The sequence below is a fragment of the Phasianus colchicus genome, chromosome 10, assembly GCF_987193195.1.
Source record: "Phasianus colchicus chromosome 10, bPhaCol1.hap1.1, whole genome shotgun sequence".
Lineage (NCBI taxonomy): Eukaryota > Metazoa > Chordata > Aves > Galliformes > Phasianidae > Phasianus > Phasianus colchicus.
This window is the reverse complement of record NC_143445.1, coordinates 18,494,600-18,512,059: the sequence shown is the minus strand read 5'-3', so window position 1 is coordinate 18,512,059 and position 17,460 is coordinate 18,494,600. Positions and strand designations below refer to the sequence as shown.

The window sequence follows — 17,460 nt, the reverse complement described above, 5'->3', positions numbered from 1 at the left end:
CTCAATGCATCCAATGGGCGTGGAAGGTTTCCCACTCTCAGCAATGCTACTCTAGTACATGGCCTTTCTATGAGTTATTAGCAGCCTTCACACTTTTGCCAAACTCCATGCAACTCAGAATTTCTTTTTCCCATTCCATAAAATACATAAGTAGGAATTAATCTGTATTAAACTTTCACTATCTGTATTCAGCAACCAGAGAGTACCTACCATTCACATTACGCTTTCAGAAGCTCACAGAATCCAAGGGAGCAGTTTGGTACATTTCTACTTGAACCCACACTATCATGGCACTCAGACAAGGAAGTCTCAGAAATCCATGGAGACTGACCCTCCTCATAATATATGAAGAAGACAGTTTCAACTTAGTGGCGAGATCTGCTTTCCCTGACAGCATTGAAAAGAAGTGGAAAGTGAAAAGGTCTGGCAACAGTTAAATTAAGCCCCACCAACAAATCAAGCTAAGGGCTGGCAAAAGTTAACCTGAACTCCATTTGCACTGTGCTCCAAACAGCACGCATCACCTCTGCAGCCCATTCTCTGCCCCATTTCTGTAGAAAAGCAAAGCAGGTTCTGTACAGGCACAGCACAGAGAACAGCAAGCACTCCTGCAGCTCCACTTGTACAGGCGTACCGTTGGCTTAAGGGAAGCCAACATCTCTCAGAACACGGTACATACGCTACCGAAGCTCTGCTCCCAGCAGCAGCACACACAGAGCACGTTCACACCATAAAACACAGCTACAGCCCAGCTGGGGGTAGCTCGAGGTGAAGAGGACAGTCAGGCACCTCTCTGAAGGCATTCCTCAAATATCACTTGGCCACTGTGCTCAGAGGCAGCAATCCTGTTTTACAGCAGATGAAACTGCTGCAAACCATTCAGCTGAAACTTGCTTCAACACTTTTCATCTGCACTCCACCACCTTCCTACTACATTGTGGTTGCATGTTTTCTTGTACGAGTTAAATAACCAGTGGCTTTCCAGGCATCAGAAAGGAATTCATCCTGTGACACGAGCTGCTGGTGCTTTGCTCAAGCGCTGCCGATGTGATGGGAAGGGTGCAGGACCACAACAAACAGCAAGTATGGCTAACTGCTCAGCAGAAACACTTGAAACCAACAGTTTATAACCTCTCAATGCTCTCCTGCTGTCTCAGCTGTCTCCCTGGAAGGTCAGCCACATTTTCCCTCCATCCCCCAATAAAGAGCCCTGGAACATCCAAGCTTGCTGCCAAACAGCACCAAAGGAGATGAATCAATGACAACTTACAACTATTTAAAATCTGTGTTTGTGCTAGTGTTCTTGTCAAAACTCCCTCTAGGTGGGTTTCAAAAACCTCCATGACAAACCCCCAGCTCTGCAGTCATTGAGTTATTTGAGTTCTGCTATCTGCATCAAAAAGCTGCATAGCATTCACCAGGCCAGGCCGAAGTGTTTCTGCTCAGAGCAGCACCTTCCCCTCCTCCAGAAACGGGAAGTCATGGCCAAGAACACCAAGGATATATCAGACCACCTGCAGTTACTTTCATTTACTTCTGTGTCTTCACTGAAGCATTCTTCTGTAATGTATTGTTCTGTACACTTTTCCAAAGAGACATAATTCAACTTTAATTTCCTGTCATTCATCTTGACATTGGCTTATGAAATAGATGGTTCTGAATGCCTACAGAGAAAGATTGGCTTCAAACACTAAGCAGATGTTAGACAGAACATGTGGGAACAATCTGAAATTGACAACAACAAGCTCTGCTGCAATGTGGCTGCTTTGTTAAAACAGATTAAGTAACGATCGAATTGCTGTGGAGCAATAAGACAAGGAGAGCCCTTTGCACGGGACTGGCTGCTACAGACCAGCTTTTCAAAGATCTGAATTTAACAATTTTTTCTTCTAAGTCTGTAATTATAGAAGATGTCTAGCAATTATTAACAACTATGTCTTTTTCCCCCTCTTTCTAGATGCGAGAGGGTGGACACAAGTTGACGAAAAAGGAAAAGGGCTAATGCTTAATTTGGTTCGAGTACTTTGGGTGGTCTTTCAGCTGTTTCTTCTTGTGTGACTATTTGTTTTGTTTTTGTAATGACTGAGCATTGGATGGGAGCTTTTCACAAGGGAGTAGATGGATTCAATTATACAGCTGGATTCTGCAAGTCTTCTCAAAAGAGAGTTCCCAAAGTCAACAGGAGCTGCACAGCAGAAAGTCCGAGGGATCAGACATACCTACAGAGCCTACATAACAGTTCTCTACCACGTTTGAGGGACACAGCAGAACTAAGGGCACTAGTGAGAGTTACAAATGCTTTGTAACTGAAACACACATTAAAGTTTTCAGTACCATCACATTTTAAAGGCTCTTCAGTCCAAATACATCTCAATATTGCTCATTCTGCTCCTGTTCAGTTTTATTATATTACACCAATCTTTATTATAACTTACCACAGACATTGACCTTCTTCCTAAACTAACCTTTCATAGCTCCAGAAGTAGTTTGTTGCTAAAATCCCTAGGTATATTCTCAATACATTCCAGACACTGGCCAGCTTGTTTCAGGCACCAAACAAGAAAAGACAACTTTTACTGGATAGTAGGTAGAACCTTAGAAAATGGTTTGATTGTTCTTGATGTCCTTAGTCCATTCTTTTTAAGATGATTTGGTATGTTCCACTTTTTTTTTTTACTGGTCATCATAGGAGGAATGTATTTATCAACTGTATTTATTGGAGAAAAACCAACCTTTCAACAACACTTGAAAGAAATAGACATTTCTTTCAAAAATGTAGAAAATAGAGATTTTCTTTAGTGACCAGTCACCCATTTTATGAAATATCAGAGCAAGGGAGATACTCTGAGACTCATCTTTGAGGCCTACTTGGAACATAGGAACCTTATAATCCTGTGACAGCTGAGGTTTTTGTCAAGCTTCCAGGCAGCACACGTACTCAGCTCTGTCTTCAAGGAGTGCCAAACTGTGGCTAAGAGGTAGCACACTTACACCTTTGTGTTTCAGCATTATCATACCTTCCAGCAGACACAGCACAGAAGATGCACAAAGAAAAGGCATTCTGGAGAACCACAGCTGGTCATCATTTCCTCCTAACTGGGTGAATTCCCATACTTGCAGTCCACAGTGCTGAGAGCAGCGAGTATGCCTGGAAATGGTTTTCAGGAACTCAGCCACCCAGTTTGTGGCCTTTCCAGATGCCCTGCCAATGGCACAGGGTTCAGGGAAGGCTCTAGCTTCTGATTTGTAAATAGCAACAACTGGTAAAGTTTTCAGTGAAAAAAAACCAACAAAACAAACCCACCCCACTGTGAACTACGCTCACATTGGGTAAGCAGCCACTCTAAAAGCCATCAATTTTCCAGATAATTTGTAACAGATTCACAGTGATATCAGTTCAGAAGCACGCATGGTGAAGCTATGCAATTTTCTACTCCTCCTGCAAATCCTACCAAAAACAAAACAAAACAAAAAAACCCCACCAAGATACTTTCTGAAAACTTCAGTCTCACCTAAACAAAAGCTCAGTGTTTCGTCCATGTACACAGAAAGGAAGACTATTTGCCAGCAATTAAGAGTTTCTGGAGAATTTCACAAGCACAGCTTAAACTCATACTGCCACTGAAGCCTTGTGGACCCCAGTCATTGCTGGAGACCCTCCTACCTTAGCAGGACCTGCTCAGCTGCTGGTGCACAGAAACTCCTCAGCTTAGCTGTGCTCACGGTATGAATCTACCCTGTATCACTGAGTCTCAGGTCTAAAATGACTGTTGCCTAGCTGAAAATAAATGCACGCCAACAAAGTTTCTTTGCACCCAATTTCAGAAACGTGGGCCACACTTTTCCTGCTACCTGGCTAGAGATACCAAGCAAATGCGTTTACTGGTTTTTAGCACGTTGCTAAAATCAGTGCAGGGAGAAAGCAGTTTCATTTTCCCTTCACATAAGCATGCTTTGGGGAAAAACTGGGAGGTATTCTGCTTCAAGGACAACACGTTGTGACTCACTACCTGGTCACTGATGAGCAAGCCCTGCTGGGGCAGCCCCCTCCAAGCACCCTCAGAGGGGGGAGGGCTGCGTAGGCCCCACATGATGTCCTAAAGCAGCACTGGCCAGAAATACCCACACACATACCAGCACAAGGGGCAGGTAGAGACAGCTACTTGCACAACAATTTCAGACTGAAGTGGTTTTAATCTCATCAAACTTCACGAGGCTCTCATAGTGACTCAGCCAGGCACAGCCACCCAGACTGGCTATAAGGGGCCCCTGGCAGCTGCCCAGCTCAGCACACTGCTCACTACCAACCAGATGAGATCACCCGGGGTTGTTCTGCCAGTTCCTGCAGATCTCCCCCACCCTCAGGGCAGCCTCTGCCCATGCTGCACCACATTCCGCTGGAAAAACTCCTCTCGATGACCAGCCTGAAGCTCCCAGCTATGGCCAACAGCCCTTGCCTTACCACTTGCCCTTTCCCAGAACAACTTGGACCCACCACCATCATGGTGTTTCCCCTCAGGCACTTACAAGCAGCTGCCCAGGCAGAGATGGAGTCACGGTCCCTGGAGCTGTTCCAGAACCATGGAGGTGTGGCACTGAGGGATACGGTTGCGATGGGTTCATGGTTGAACTTGATGATCCTAGAGATCTTTTCCAACCTTTATGATTCTATGATAATATTTGTCAGACTAATTTGCACCTCTTTATATTTTTCAAGGAGAGCAAAAAACTGAACTAAACACCCAAAGACCTTGCCTGCACAGAACAGAACTATTTGTCTTTATTTAGAATATTTCATGTACTGTGTTCTCCAGGATAAACTATTTTTGCATACACAAGAAAGTACTTCTTTCTATTTGAGACTCACAAGCACAAGCCTGCCTGGAAGCAGCCCAGGGCCAGGCCCCAGCCATATGCATTGGTGTCCCTTCTGGAGACTTGAGCAGTACCACCAGGATGGCTCTAAAGCACTGAGAGCTGCCAGGAACTGGGAGGATGTGCCAAGCACTTATCTCCCCTAAGCACATGTTGCTGCTCACTGCCAGGTCTGGGCCTTCTGCACCTCTGCTCTGAACTAGCACGTTAGTTCTTTCATGTTTGCATATAAAGCAAGCATATAGAAAGCAAGGAAAGGGACCACATTCTCATTTTTTTCAGTGGTACCAGTCTAGAATCTCTGTGTTCTCAAAAGAATAAACCAGCAATGGCATACCCCACACAAACATGATGGCAGTCTCTTACAATACCTTAACATGTGCTTACTTCCAGAAACAATGTTATCTCAATTCCTGTTCCCTGCTGCTCAAATTAACTGGTGACTTTTGGAGTCAGAGAGATATGGCCCTTAAGCTTGAGCTTTCTGCATATATTCCTGCCTTTTCAAAGCCAAGGTTATTGGGATGCAAGTCAGAATTTGCCTACAGATCTCCTTCTCCTGTGTGCTAAAACTGAGTCAAAATGCTGTCACTTACCTATTGGCTAGAAAACCTGGAGGTAAGAGAGTTCTGACCATAACTTCCTGGAAGACACATTTTTTTTTTTTTGTCACAGAGCTTAGTCTGAGCAGATAAAATGTGATTGATATACTTCCTTCAGTGAAGAATCTTGCTTTCCCAGAAGCAGAAGTGAAGAGAGACCTCCCTCTCATAAGGAAATCACATTCCAACACAGCACTGCCCCAGCACATAACTGAAGAGAACAAGGACGTTGTTCCCTCCATCCCTTTCATGTATTTCCTCTTCCATTTCAAGAGACTGCTGAAAAGCACTAATGAGCCATTGCTTGGTCTCACCCATTTGTCAGTCTCTTCAAACACCAAAATGCATTCCCCAGCTCTCACCCTTCAAATTCTTAGCATCGCAGCTGGAATTAATAGCAAAATATTTCAACAGTACTTACAGCATGAATAGTGGATACTTGAACTGCAGCCTCCCTCAAACTACAGGAAACCGTTCTCTGCTTGGATTTTCAAAGCGGTCTTTAAAGTGCCATTACAGACACTTCATGTACATGAAAATACTGCTCCTTCTTTCTATGAAGTGTGCTAACATTCCCCACTTTAGCTTCCCAGCTACTCCTACAGCTGCCTGCACTTTGATATCATCGCTCATTAGTCTCATTATGTCGGCAGACCACTGCTAAGCTTATATTTAGTAACTTAAATAGACCTTGAAGCAGGAGCATCAAAAGCCCTAGAAGGCAGATTACGTGTGCACAGCCAGCAATTTAAATCCATACAGAGGTAAATCTGCACCTATGAGGGGAGCCAGAGAAAGACTGCCACGATTTTGTGAAGAAGAGTTATAGAATAACTATGATTAAGGCAAGGAAAGGATTTGGCTGGTAATAAAAGTGAAAGCAGGGATATTAGCACCTATCTTTTAGCAGCACGTGTTATTGCACTTCCTCCACTGCTCCCAACCACAAAAACATAGACAACACTATCACAACGCATTATTGGGTTTTGGGGTGCTTTTAAGTGCATTTGATTAGACAATTGTTCAGCAGGCTTTGCTCGGAGCTCAGCATCTGTCAAGACCTGTCAACTCTCGCTAACCAATGATGCACCATGACTCTGCAAAGTGGTATGAAATCAGAAATCAAATCACTCTTCCAGCAAAATGTAACTCATTCAGGTGATTTTCATAAAGGTCACGAGAACCACGAAACAAGGGGAGAAACTACGGGCTGGTTTCGGTTCTTGCAAATGACTGCCAGCATATGAAATATGCAATATTTTAAGATTTATCAAAAATAGACAAACCAAGAATTTTCAAAGTGTTGTTTGTAGAAATGAGAATCCTTTTAAAATATGCAAACAACATATCCTGATGGGTTGGCTTTCTGTGTGTTTTTTTGTTTTTTGGAGCACTGAACTATTTCAGTACAGAGCCAAAACCAGAGTATCAGCATCAAGAGTACGTGGAGAAAAGGAAGATAGAGGAAAAAAGAAAACCAGGAGTCCCAGACATTGTAGATCTGACTGATTTCTGACACACTGACGCAATATACACCTACTAACTAGAATTAACTTTCACGAAGATCAAGCATGGCAATAAAAATGTGCTGCTAATTCCTATTAATTTATTAATACAATGGAAAGATGTCATGTTTGATGGTTGTTTCATAATTAAAATCATGTTTTCTGTTTCAAAAAAGCAAATTGATTTTTCCACTGTGAGTTATCCCGCTTTATTACCCCTACCTTATAACGCGTTCCATAGGGACAGACCTCTGCCTGCTGGTGGATTTGTGCTCTATCAGATTGGGAAGCACAGAACAAGAATGTATGAGCAAGCAGGCTTTTGCCTTGAAAACTTCTGGACATCCATATTTTATTTCCTATTAATAGTGGATTCATTACGAAGCAACTGATACATTTTTGTTATTAATAAAAAAGAATGCCTTGCATAATGCATTGACTTTCACTGCTGAGATTTTAGCTCTGCAATAATATTTTTCAGAGTCCTACTGCTCTTTGAACTCCATACACGACTTATTTATGTTTTCTCCACAAAACGTCCGCTACTTCAAACTTGTACTACACACAGTTTGAAAACAAAACCTGACACAGGAAAACAACCACCACGGAGAGGAGCAGCACAGCATTCTGAGCAGCGGTCACAGTGACCCTTCTGCTCAGCATTATGCTGCCCAGATGCTGGAGGATCCAGTCACACCAACCTCTGAGATAACTTTGGAGTGAACCCATTACGTAGGCTGTTTTTGTTTCTTTTCTTTTTTTTTTTTTAAACACTTCATGTCTGGAAACATCTTTAAAAACAGAGTGAGCAGGAGAGGCTGTGGGACGGTACACTTCCTGGGAGAGGCAGCAGCTCTGAGCAGCATGATGCTTTCCATCGCCTTATAAACAGAATCACAGCTTCCAAAATATTCCTTCGGAATGCACATCAACAAACAAATAACACCAAAACAACAGTTGCTTTTTTTTTTTTAATGACAAAACCACAGATGTCAGTTCATGGTTACGCCTCCTATCAATGCTAACAGGGGAAAAGGTTTAATAAACATGGATAAAATGTTTTCAGAATATTCCAATGTTTCAGGCCTTTTCTTCCAAGGGTCATGTCTTCACTTCCACTTACATTACATCAAAGTGACAAGCAGTAATTTAGTTCAATAAATCCCGTTTTGTTTCTTGTCAAACCCAGAGATCTATAGCTGCCTATATTAATGCCAAATTCCACGAGCAGCACAACTGCCCTGCTCAACTCATGGGCAAAAGAGGAATAGAAACTGAACTCTGAAGCTCCTGAGAAGAACGTGGGAGCTGTTGCTCAGCTAAGGATACACAGTGCAACAAAACACCACCAACCACAAGGATCAGCTGGAGCCAGGCCAGAGGGAGAAGGGAAACAGTGTTTGGCAGCCATCCCCTCCTTGCCCAGCACGATGCCCAGGGGGGCAGCACTGTGCCTGCAGCACAGATGAGGACACTGCCCACAGCCACCCGTGTGTTGGCTTTCTCAACACACACAGCTGTGAGCACCCTCCTCCCAGCTACCACACAGCACAGCTGTCTTACTCAGAGTTATTGCTTTCAGCACATAGCTCCCACATCCTCCGTGAGCCCTATATTATCATGGCATACTGCTTCCCCTCCCCACAGGATGGAAAAACTCCAGCTACTCAAGGCTCACATCTCCCTGCTCAGTGTGAGCTTATTTACAGACAGCCACAGGGACACTTGAACAAACAGTGCATGGGAAAGCACTGCTCAGCCCAGCACTCTGCAGCCAGAACATCAAACAGAGTATGGCCACCACAGTAACAAATAGGCATTCAATGTTTCCAGAGGCTTGGACATGAGTTTAACTTGGTCCTCTATGTCAAGAACACTGTCAAACCTCCCAGTCCCAAAGTCCTTTCTCAGAGAACAGAAAGTTCATGGGTTTTTCAACAAAGTTTGCATAATAAAAACATGAAATCCAACAACTTTCCCACCTGTCTTACTCTCGTGACAGCTATGTCCATTTTTATTAGAAAAAAATCATTAATTAAGTTTGGCAATATTCAAAGCCATTGAAAACCACATTCTTTTAACAGAAAATGCTGAGCAATCTTGGTACACTCATACAATAATACATGGGGAAGATCCAAAGAGCAGAGCTGGGCCACTAGATCAGAAGCTTCACTGTAAGCTTAAAGATCCATTTTTTTCAGCACAAAAGTTGCTATGCTATGCACAAGCTAGTCTGAACCTGCTCATGATGTAGCACTTCTATATACTACAGTTAGTGCACTATGTTATGCTTAAAAAACTAGAAAGTAAGTATCACTGCTTGGAGTGATGTTCCAGTGCAGAGCAGAAACTTAAGGAACTATATTTGGGTTTTGAGAATACAGGCTGTAGAACCATGCAAGCACCACAAAAATATAAGTTGACTGTGAGCAATCTTCTCTCATCTTCTAACATAAAACAAAGCAATTCTGCATAGAGTTTAAAAAAAAAAAAAAAAGAGGAAAAGGCAGAAAATTTATCTTTACAATGCATCTAAACAACCCATGAAACTAGTTATTTACAGGAATTTCTGAAGTAAACAGCTTTACAAAACTGAAAAGGGTACTCCAGTTGTAACACCAGGTAGTTCTCATGCCAGTATAGATGTGGCAATACAAACATCTTATGTAAGGTTATTAAGCCACATATTTCAAGGCTTAACAGACTGTCCTATTAGGCCTGAGGATGTCCTAGATCAGGATGAGACACGTAAGGAAGACAGACTGTCCTGTAATTGCTGCTGGAGTTCCTGCACCATCCTTTGAACTGTGCCATTTTTCAGCAGTGAGGACAGGACTCCACACTGATCGGACTTTAGACTTCAGCAGCAGCAAGTGCCAACATTCCAGCTCCCAAGAATGCATGTGAACTATGACTGAGATCACTGAAACTCTCACATGCCCACGTACAGCCATTTCACCCTGCAATGTGCAAGATTATCTTAGATTTACTGAACGTGGTACCTCACAACAAGAAAAATCTTCAGTCCTGAACACTGCAGGCACAGCTGTTCTCAGTGCTTGCTTAAGGAAGGGGCTGCATGGCAGCAATGGAAATTTAACTTGCGCCACCCACAAATTTCTAATTGTGTGTGAAAAATTAAAAGGCATTTCAACACAAAGGGTATGTCAGAGTGCACCTGAGAAGAAGCTTTTCCTGCACTGAGATTGTTTTTTTTCTACTAATTTTTGCTCTAGAAAACCACATGTCAAATATAATTATGTTTTCCTCATGGCAGTCAGGTTGTACACCCACCCAGATTTCTAGACAAAGTCCAATAATAAATGGCCTAACTGCTTGACATCTTACCACTATTTGTGCTTATTTATACAAAGTTAGAGGATACAATATTCCTAAAAAGAAAGTGAAAAATAATTTTTTTTGGCTATATACAACAGAGAAGCCAAGTACTGGGGCAAAAGGAGTAACAATAGGATCAAAACACGCCACTATGCAACCAAGTCATAAGCAGGTACCAAAGCACTGCTGCATGGGTTCTGTTCAGAGAACCTGGGACAATCACCCTCAAATAACTTGTAAATAGCTGCAATTTATCAGCACTTCCAGTGGAACATCCAGGTTGCTGTACTAAAGAACTTCAGGACGCTTTCTTTGAATGGCACAAGAAAAAGATCAAACTTTCCTTCTATAAATGCTACGCTTCTAGCAGAGAAAGGAAAGCTTAATTAACTGCAATAAATAACTGCTGTAGGTTACATTGCAGGATCTGCAACTCTGGTGCTGGTTTTGAGCCAGTCACCTTGACTGTTTTCTGACTGATTCTGCCTGCTTGAGCAATTTCCAGTACAGTGAGAGCCTGTACCACAAAAAGGCAATAAGGTGAAGGCTGTAAAGTTATCTGCTCGTATCTGGCATTCAAATCCACCTCTGCTGGAGCTTTCCTAACAGCATTGTTATACAGTGACAGAAATAAAACCTGCCCTTGGCAGTCTGGTCGATAACTCATTGGATGAGTCTTCCACAGTCACCGCTGTCTTCCACTCCTCAGTCTCATGTTTGATATTATCACTGAAGGATCAGTGAAATTCCTTCATCATGACTAGCACGGAGAGCCACTGCTTTAGATATGAAATAACATATTGTGCATAAGGGAGCATGGTAATCACAGTGCCAATTTGATGGCTCAAAGCCATGCCTGGAGCAGCACAAACTCTATGCATTCCAAATGCCTTAAAACACCTGTGAGTCAGCACCACAAATACAATGCTGCTTTCTAAAGAAACCAGATTCAAGAAATGCTAACCTAAATACATATCAATGCTTTATTAGAGCCTGAGTTCAGCTGTTGAGTACAGTCACAGTAATGGTCAGAACCTTACATTTCATTTTATTTGCTTAAAATCTCAAAATTATCTTACCTAATGTTTCCTTTTGTAGCTCATGGCATCTGCTTTGGAGCTCATTTCCTTGCTGAAGAGAAGTTTGAAGCTGTTGAGTTTTCAGCTCAACTGTATCAGCCACCAGAGTCAGATGTTTTACCTTTTCCTGAAGGCACTCATTCTCCCTCTGGGATTTTGCTAACTTTTGATTCAGTTTGGGTATTTCTGAGGAGAAAAATCACATAGCCTGCTGTCAAATTTACCTTCTTCATTAAAAAGGATCTCACCTGTGAATGCTAGGTCAGGGCCTGAACCAATGACTGAGTAGCAGGTGAGAGCTGTGGCTAATGCAAAGCATACAGGTGCAAGCAATGCAACTGGGTGACCAGAAGGGATAGACCCAGGGCCCACCCTTCCTCAATCTCATTTAAAGTAGCAGGATCTTTATTTGGAGATTGCCTCTTCTGGAGGCTTCAATGACTTTTGGAAAGGGTAATCCACTTCCCTGTATTGTCTTCTGAACTATATATTGACAAATACCTTTACAAGCATGTTTGTATCCTGATAGAAGGCAATATCAGGACTTTCCCTTGCTCCACACCTGATTTACAGCTTCAAGACTTCAGCATTCTGTAGCCTTACTCCACACTTACATCAATTTATTGTTAGACTAAACAACGTAAATGGCAAAAGGTTAAGTTTTTATACCTGTGTTTACTTGCTATTAAGTAACCAAGGTTTAATGGGTTTTATAATTTCTTTTTTCAAACAAAGGCAACTGGTCTAGGCATAAGGAGTAGCAATTCATGTAACATTTCTTCCCTTGAAGTTTCGTGTAAAAAAAACAAGCTCTGAAAATCTTGTTGCAAAATACAGTAAGACAAAATAAAACAATCATATGTTCATGTCACCATATGTTAACTCATAAAACAGAGCATAAGGACTTCTGAACATCACTCAGAGGCTGAAAAAAAATGCATGACTACCTTGCTTGGATTTAGAAAGCCAGATCTAAGGACGTGTATCATATTCAGAGTGTGGCACTATTCTTAGTGGGATATGTTGAAAGCAGCTGAGGATAACTAGCACCCATAGTAGCACAAATAGTTAAAAGAACCTGAAAGGCTGTCCTTGTGCTCCAACAGATGTCTTCCACATATACAGTTCTCGCAAACAAAACAAGTACTTCAGAAAAGAAGCTTAGCAATGTTATGAAACTCCTTGAACCTGAATATGTCTGCAGAAAGGCATGTACATACTCTCCTGATTAGCTAGAAAGAACACAGAGAACACAGGAGGAGGGGAATTCTTAGGAACACACAATACTTTCTGTGCTTGGTCTAATTAGGAGATGAAGTCATGAATCAAAGTGCAAGACACTGACATTTCCTTTGATTGTTGCTACAGGGGATGCCACAGAACAATTTCTCTGTGCTGGCTCTGCAGACAGGACCTTCCTGACCAGTTCTGTGCTAGGTGATGTCAGCTTACCAGTACTTTGCAACCTTATAATCCTGATACAGTTATACTCCAGACCAAATATTGGTTTATGTACTGATACACACTAAAAAATACTGTAAGAATTTGAATACAAAGATGCATAGTATGACCAAAGGCATTAAAGTTGCAAGAGCCAACACACAGCTTCTTTGGAACCCTTAGATGGTGCAGTTTGCCATTACGCTGCTGTTTTTTTTGTTGTTTTTTTTTTTCCCCAGCAAAACTCCTTTCTCAGCTGAGGCAGAGCAGAAGTGTTATTCAAGCATAAATTTGAGTTTTCAAACTCACTGCCTGCCAGCATACAACATGATAATTTACCTGTCAAAGCTTCTTTGCTAACAGTTCTTATTTGTTGAAAAATTTCTTCTTTCAGGGCAGCCCAGCTCTCTAGGTTACTGGACACAACTTCTTTAATACTTTCTAGTTCTCTTCTGATGAAAGGAAACAGAGAGACAGCCCTGCTCAGAGTTGAGCAATGGTGTTCCAATGTACTTCTGCAAAGCAGAAAAATAACAGCAGCTATGAGAAAATACCTTACTTGTAAGCCTGATAACTACTTTTCTGTTACATCTTATTTTATAGTATATTGGATTACAGTTCATTATGAAATACACTGGATGAAATTTACTGTAAGTTCAACGTTCTTCTCAACGTTGATTTTAAACTTAACATGTAAAAATGAAACAGTTACTTTTTATTGAGAAATCAGAGCAACAGTGCTTAAAGAACTACCTCTGTAGGCTCATGCTGAACTGTTACAAACAATATGTAAGGAATACTTATCCCCACTGTATTAAAAGTGGTACCCACTTCCTTCAAAGTGTTCTTTAATGTGTTTTAAGTTGTGAAAAAGTTAGCCTGCTGCTAAGAATATCAGCAATCACATGTTCTGGTTACCCCTGCTAACACTACAGCGTCTCATATATCCTGGGTAAGCAAAACCAGGGGATGATTCCAAACACTTCTCACTCACAGCATTCCTCCCACCTAAAAGAAATCTTTTCAGCTGACCACATGCCACAGGCATTGCCAAAAGCAAAGCTTTTTAGGTTCTCACCTGAGCACCTGGGATTGTTTATGGGCAGCTTCCTTTTCTTCCTGGAAATACCGCAAATCTTCTTTCACATTTTTTAGTTCATCTTGTTTGGTTTTTAACTCCATTGTTAGGCTTGTTATTCTATAAATGTAAATAAAGTGAGGTATTACTCAACTTTAAAACAAAAATATACTAAAGTCTTTCCAGCGATGATATCTGCCTCTTTCAGGCTGACATATCAATCTTCAAGTGGAGAGAAGCAAGGGAGAGTGTCTTATCTGGACCTTCTCTCCTATTAAAAATACAAATTAAAATTTGTTCCATCTATGCTTCAGTTACAGTCATGTACATGAGATTATGAGATGCGTGGTACAAAGTGGCAAAACCCCATTCTCTCAGTGCTGCTGCAGCACCCAGCTGACGAGAGGGGCTGCACTGCATCCCACCTCAAAAAAGCAGGACTGAAACCAGACAGCTGATCAGACAGTGCAGTGTGCTGAGTGAGATGGGGCTTTCCCTGCCTCTGGGCTTTTCCAGCCTCACCTCTTGCTAGCCAGACCAGCACAGGGCACAGCCCAGCTGAAACCCAGGGCAGGCAGAGCACGTGCTGCATTGGGCACATCTCACACAATGCCCTGGAAACGTGCAGAGATGCCTGCTGTGGATGGCTGCTGAGTGCATTTGCTAACATTGGCATGTGGCTTTTTCATAATCATTAGTTGGTAATCATAGAGCAACGTCCCCATGTCCTCATGTGACTTGCTTTAAGTTCTGTACATATATTTTGAAACAAAATGGCCCCATGATGACACATGGGACAAGAAACCCAGCATTTCTTTTCCACTAGCACCTGCTTGCATGAGAAGGATGGCCCCTGGGGTGCACTGGGGAGCTTTTCATCACACCACAGCCCTGCTGCACACACAGGCCACATAATTGTCGTGCTGTCCACAGGGGTTGGTAGCTCATCTGTACATCTTGGCTTCTAAAAAATCACTTTTTGAACATTCTCATCATAGCAGTGGTTCTGATCTGTTTATCTTTCAAGCACAGCTATAGCAGTGTTAACTATCTACACTGAAAACACTGTTCTCTCAACAACTCCTGAGTTATTCCCACAATTGTAATGAAATGAATGGAAGTGCACAGAACTAACAGCTGAGCCAACTCGTGCAAGTCAAGTAAATAAATGATCTGTTTGTCTACGAGTGACTCACTGTCACTAGTAAATAAATACTTGAATCCACAAGTACTTCACAAAACCAAAGGATGGAGGAGGTATTACACCAGCATTTCCTTCAATTTTAGAAATACAGAGAAAACAAGAATGATTTGTAGCAAGAAGTTAAGCCTTAATATTCATGTGTGTTAGCTAATGTTATCAGATGGATCATCTATAATGCATCTGCATGAAAATGCATATTTAACAACCAGCAGTCCTGCTAGAGAAACCTGGGTCTGCAGAGCTCAGCCAAATCCATAACTGAACATCTGGTACTTAAGAAGCAAGTTGTTGGGGCCCAACTGTGATCACTGAAAGGAAAATATATATACAGATATTTCTAATTTTGGCATTATCTTCCTAGGAAAAATTTCCCCTACCTACCTGTAAATGTCCTTGCATTTTAGTTTTAAAATGCAACTTGCAAGTAAGAGCAGACATTTGCTTTCTCTTTCCATTCCAAAGATTTGGTATAATGAGGTTAGCATAGAATTGCACCCTCAGAGCTCAAAGTGACATTACCAATATTTTTTCATCATTCACACACAAAAGAACAGGTAGACAGGGCAAGACATTTGCACCCTGTTTACTCTCATTCTCATAAGGAGGACAAAATAAGCATGCTATTTTGGTGATATTTAGCACAAAGGAAAGAGTTCAGTAGATCACTCAGTGACATAATTAAAAGAGAAGTATGAGAACATAGTGATCTTGCATTCATTGTTATCTTTATTAACTCAAGAGAAATAAAGCGTATTGTGAAGACAGTCTGAATTATCTGCATTCAAGCAAAGGTAAAACTGCAGATCAGCCTGCCAAACGATGACAAAGATGGCTGCCTCATCACAACCAGCTCAAAATCGATCTCTGAAGAAACCCAAGACTTTATTTCCCAGTGCTACCTATCTGGCTACCAATTTCAGCTCCAGTAATTACAATCTATTGAATCTCTGCCCTCACAGCATCACTCAGGAATCGTTTCTTCTAAGGGAGTAGAGTTATCTGAATCGACAGATTGAAAAATGAGATTGTAGTTATGAGCAATTTGATAACTGCCTAGAAAAGAAATGACGTTAAGGCATGGTAATAATCAACAGTTAATTCCTTCTGCTTGATTTGTAAAAAATGTTTCAGGAATACAGTTACAAGGGATCTCGGACAAGTCTTACTCAGTAATACCTATATACTTCTTCAGGTCTCTATACATCATAAGATGTTTTTGCTTCTTCTCACATTCATGTTGCTCAGCACAATCATCTTTAAAAAGCATATTTAAGCCTATTTTGTATTTTTTTTTATATTGGTAGTTAGAAAAATGATCAGGCTATGGGTGATACATGCACATGGGTACTATAAATAGGGGGTACCCATGTGCAGTGAGGTCAGTAAGTTCAGCCCGAGGGAGCACAGGGCTCCCATGCAGAGGGGTTCAATTCCAGCATACCTGTACCTCCAGGAAGATAGGATGGTAAGCCCATGACAGTTCCCCTTCTTCTGACCAAGTCCCAGAAGGGCAGGTGACCAAGTTCCACAAGAGCTGAAGTTCCCAGGCAGCTTTCAAGGTTAACCACAGGTACAACAATAGCAATACAGTAACCAAAAAAGAATATAAAAATGAAACCATCTGCATCTAACAAGAAAGATTAAATCTCTTGGTCTACCAGAGATGAAAAAGGGTGTATTTGGTTTCTGATAAAAACTTGCAGTTTGGGAAGAACGATTTGTCAACAAGAACCAGGAAGAAGATAATATGCCGAGTAGTCAGTTTGTGTCCACGGCCCAAGGTAACAAGGCAGACCCAGGATAGTACAAAGGAGATAAGGAATATTTAGACAGCTGATTTAACAAGGCACAATAGTTGATTTATGGTCTGAATGAAAGCCTACTGAAAGTACTCCATTTCATTTCAGCAGGTTTTAAATCAAGTCAATCCTTAGGGGGAAAAAATACAGAGATAAAATTTTCATTAACTCTTCCAGCTTTGCTACAAAAAGTCAGCTAAACGAGAATGTAATTCCTGCTCTGGCAAATGGTCCTCATCAGGAACATGCTGTCATCTACCTGCTAACACACAGAGTGCTGTTACTGCTACAATTGCCACCCAGAGCCCTGGGAGGAACAAGGAACAACAACACGTCAGAAACATGCTGTCAAACCAAAGAAACATTGACAATTTGGGGGGGGGGGGGGGGGGAAAGCAGGTTCAGCTCCAATGAAAAAGTGTTGAAATACAGTTATGAGCAGGGTGAGGCACAAAATGTGCATCTTATTCAAGCTTGTGTGAACTTGTGTGTTCAAATGAATGTTTTATTTGCTATATTACCAAATGCTGTCCTAAATA

The 17,460-nt window shown here is 41.7% G+C and overlaps 1 protein-coding gene across 19 annotated transcripts in view; it reads right to left on the bottom strand.

Annotated features, from left to right (window-relative positions):
• The window catches only part of LEKR1 (leucine, glutamate and lysine rich 1), a 65,627-nt gene that overhangs the window by 22,347 nt on the left and 25,820 nt on the right, over nt 1-17,460 (bottom strand). For 17 of the 19 annotated variants that reach the window (XR_016469729.1, XR_016469725.1, XR_016469726.1 and 14 more), the window contains exons 3-5: nt 13,919-14,038; nt 13,180-13,355; nt 11,401-11,586 (exon numbers count right to left, since the gene is read on the bottom strand). Coding sequence is in view for 2 of the 19 variants with exons in the window: in XM_031603673.2 (XP_031459533.2) it covers nt 11,401-11,586; nt 13,180-13,355; nt 13,919-14,038 (482 nt within the window). In the remaining 17 variants the exon portion in view is untranslated. Of the gene's footprint in view, nt 1-11,400; nt 11,587-13,179; nt 13,356-13,918; nt 14,039-16,563; nt 16,674-17,460 lie in introns of all 19 variants that reach the window. The other 2 variants (XR_016469732.1, XR_016469730.1) reach the window with 2 other exon arrangements.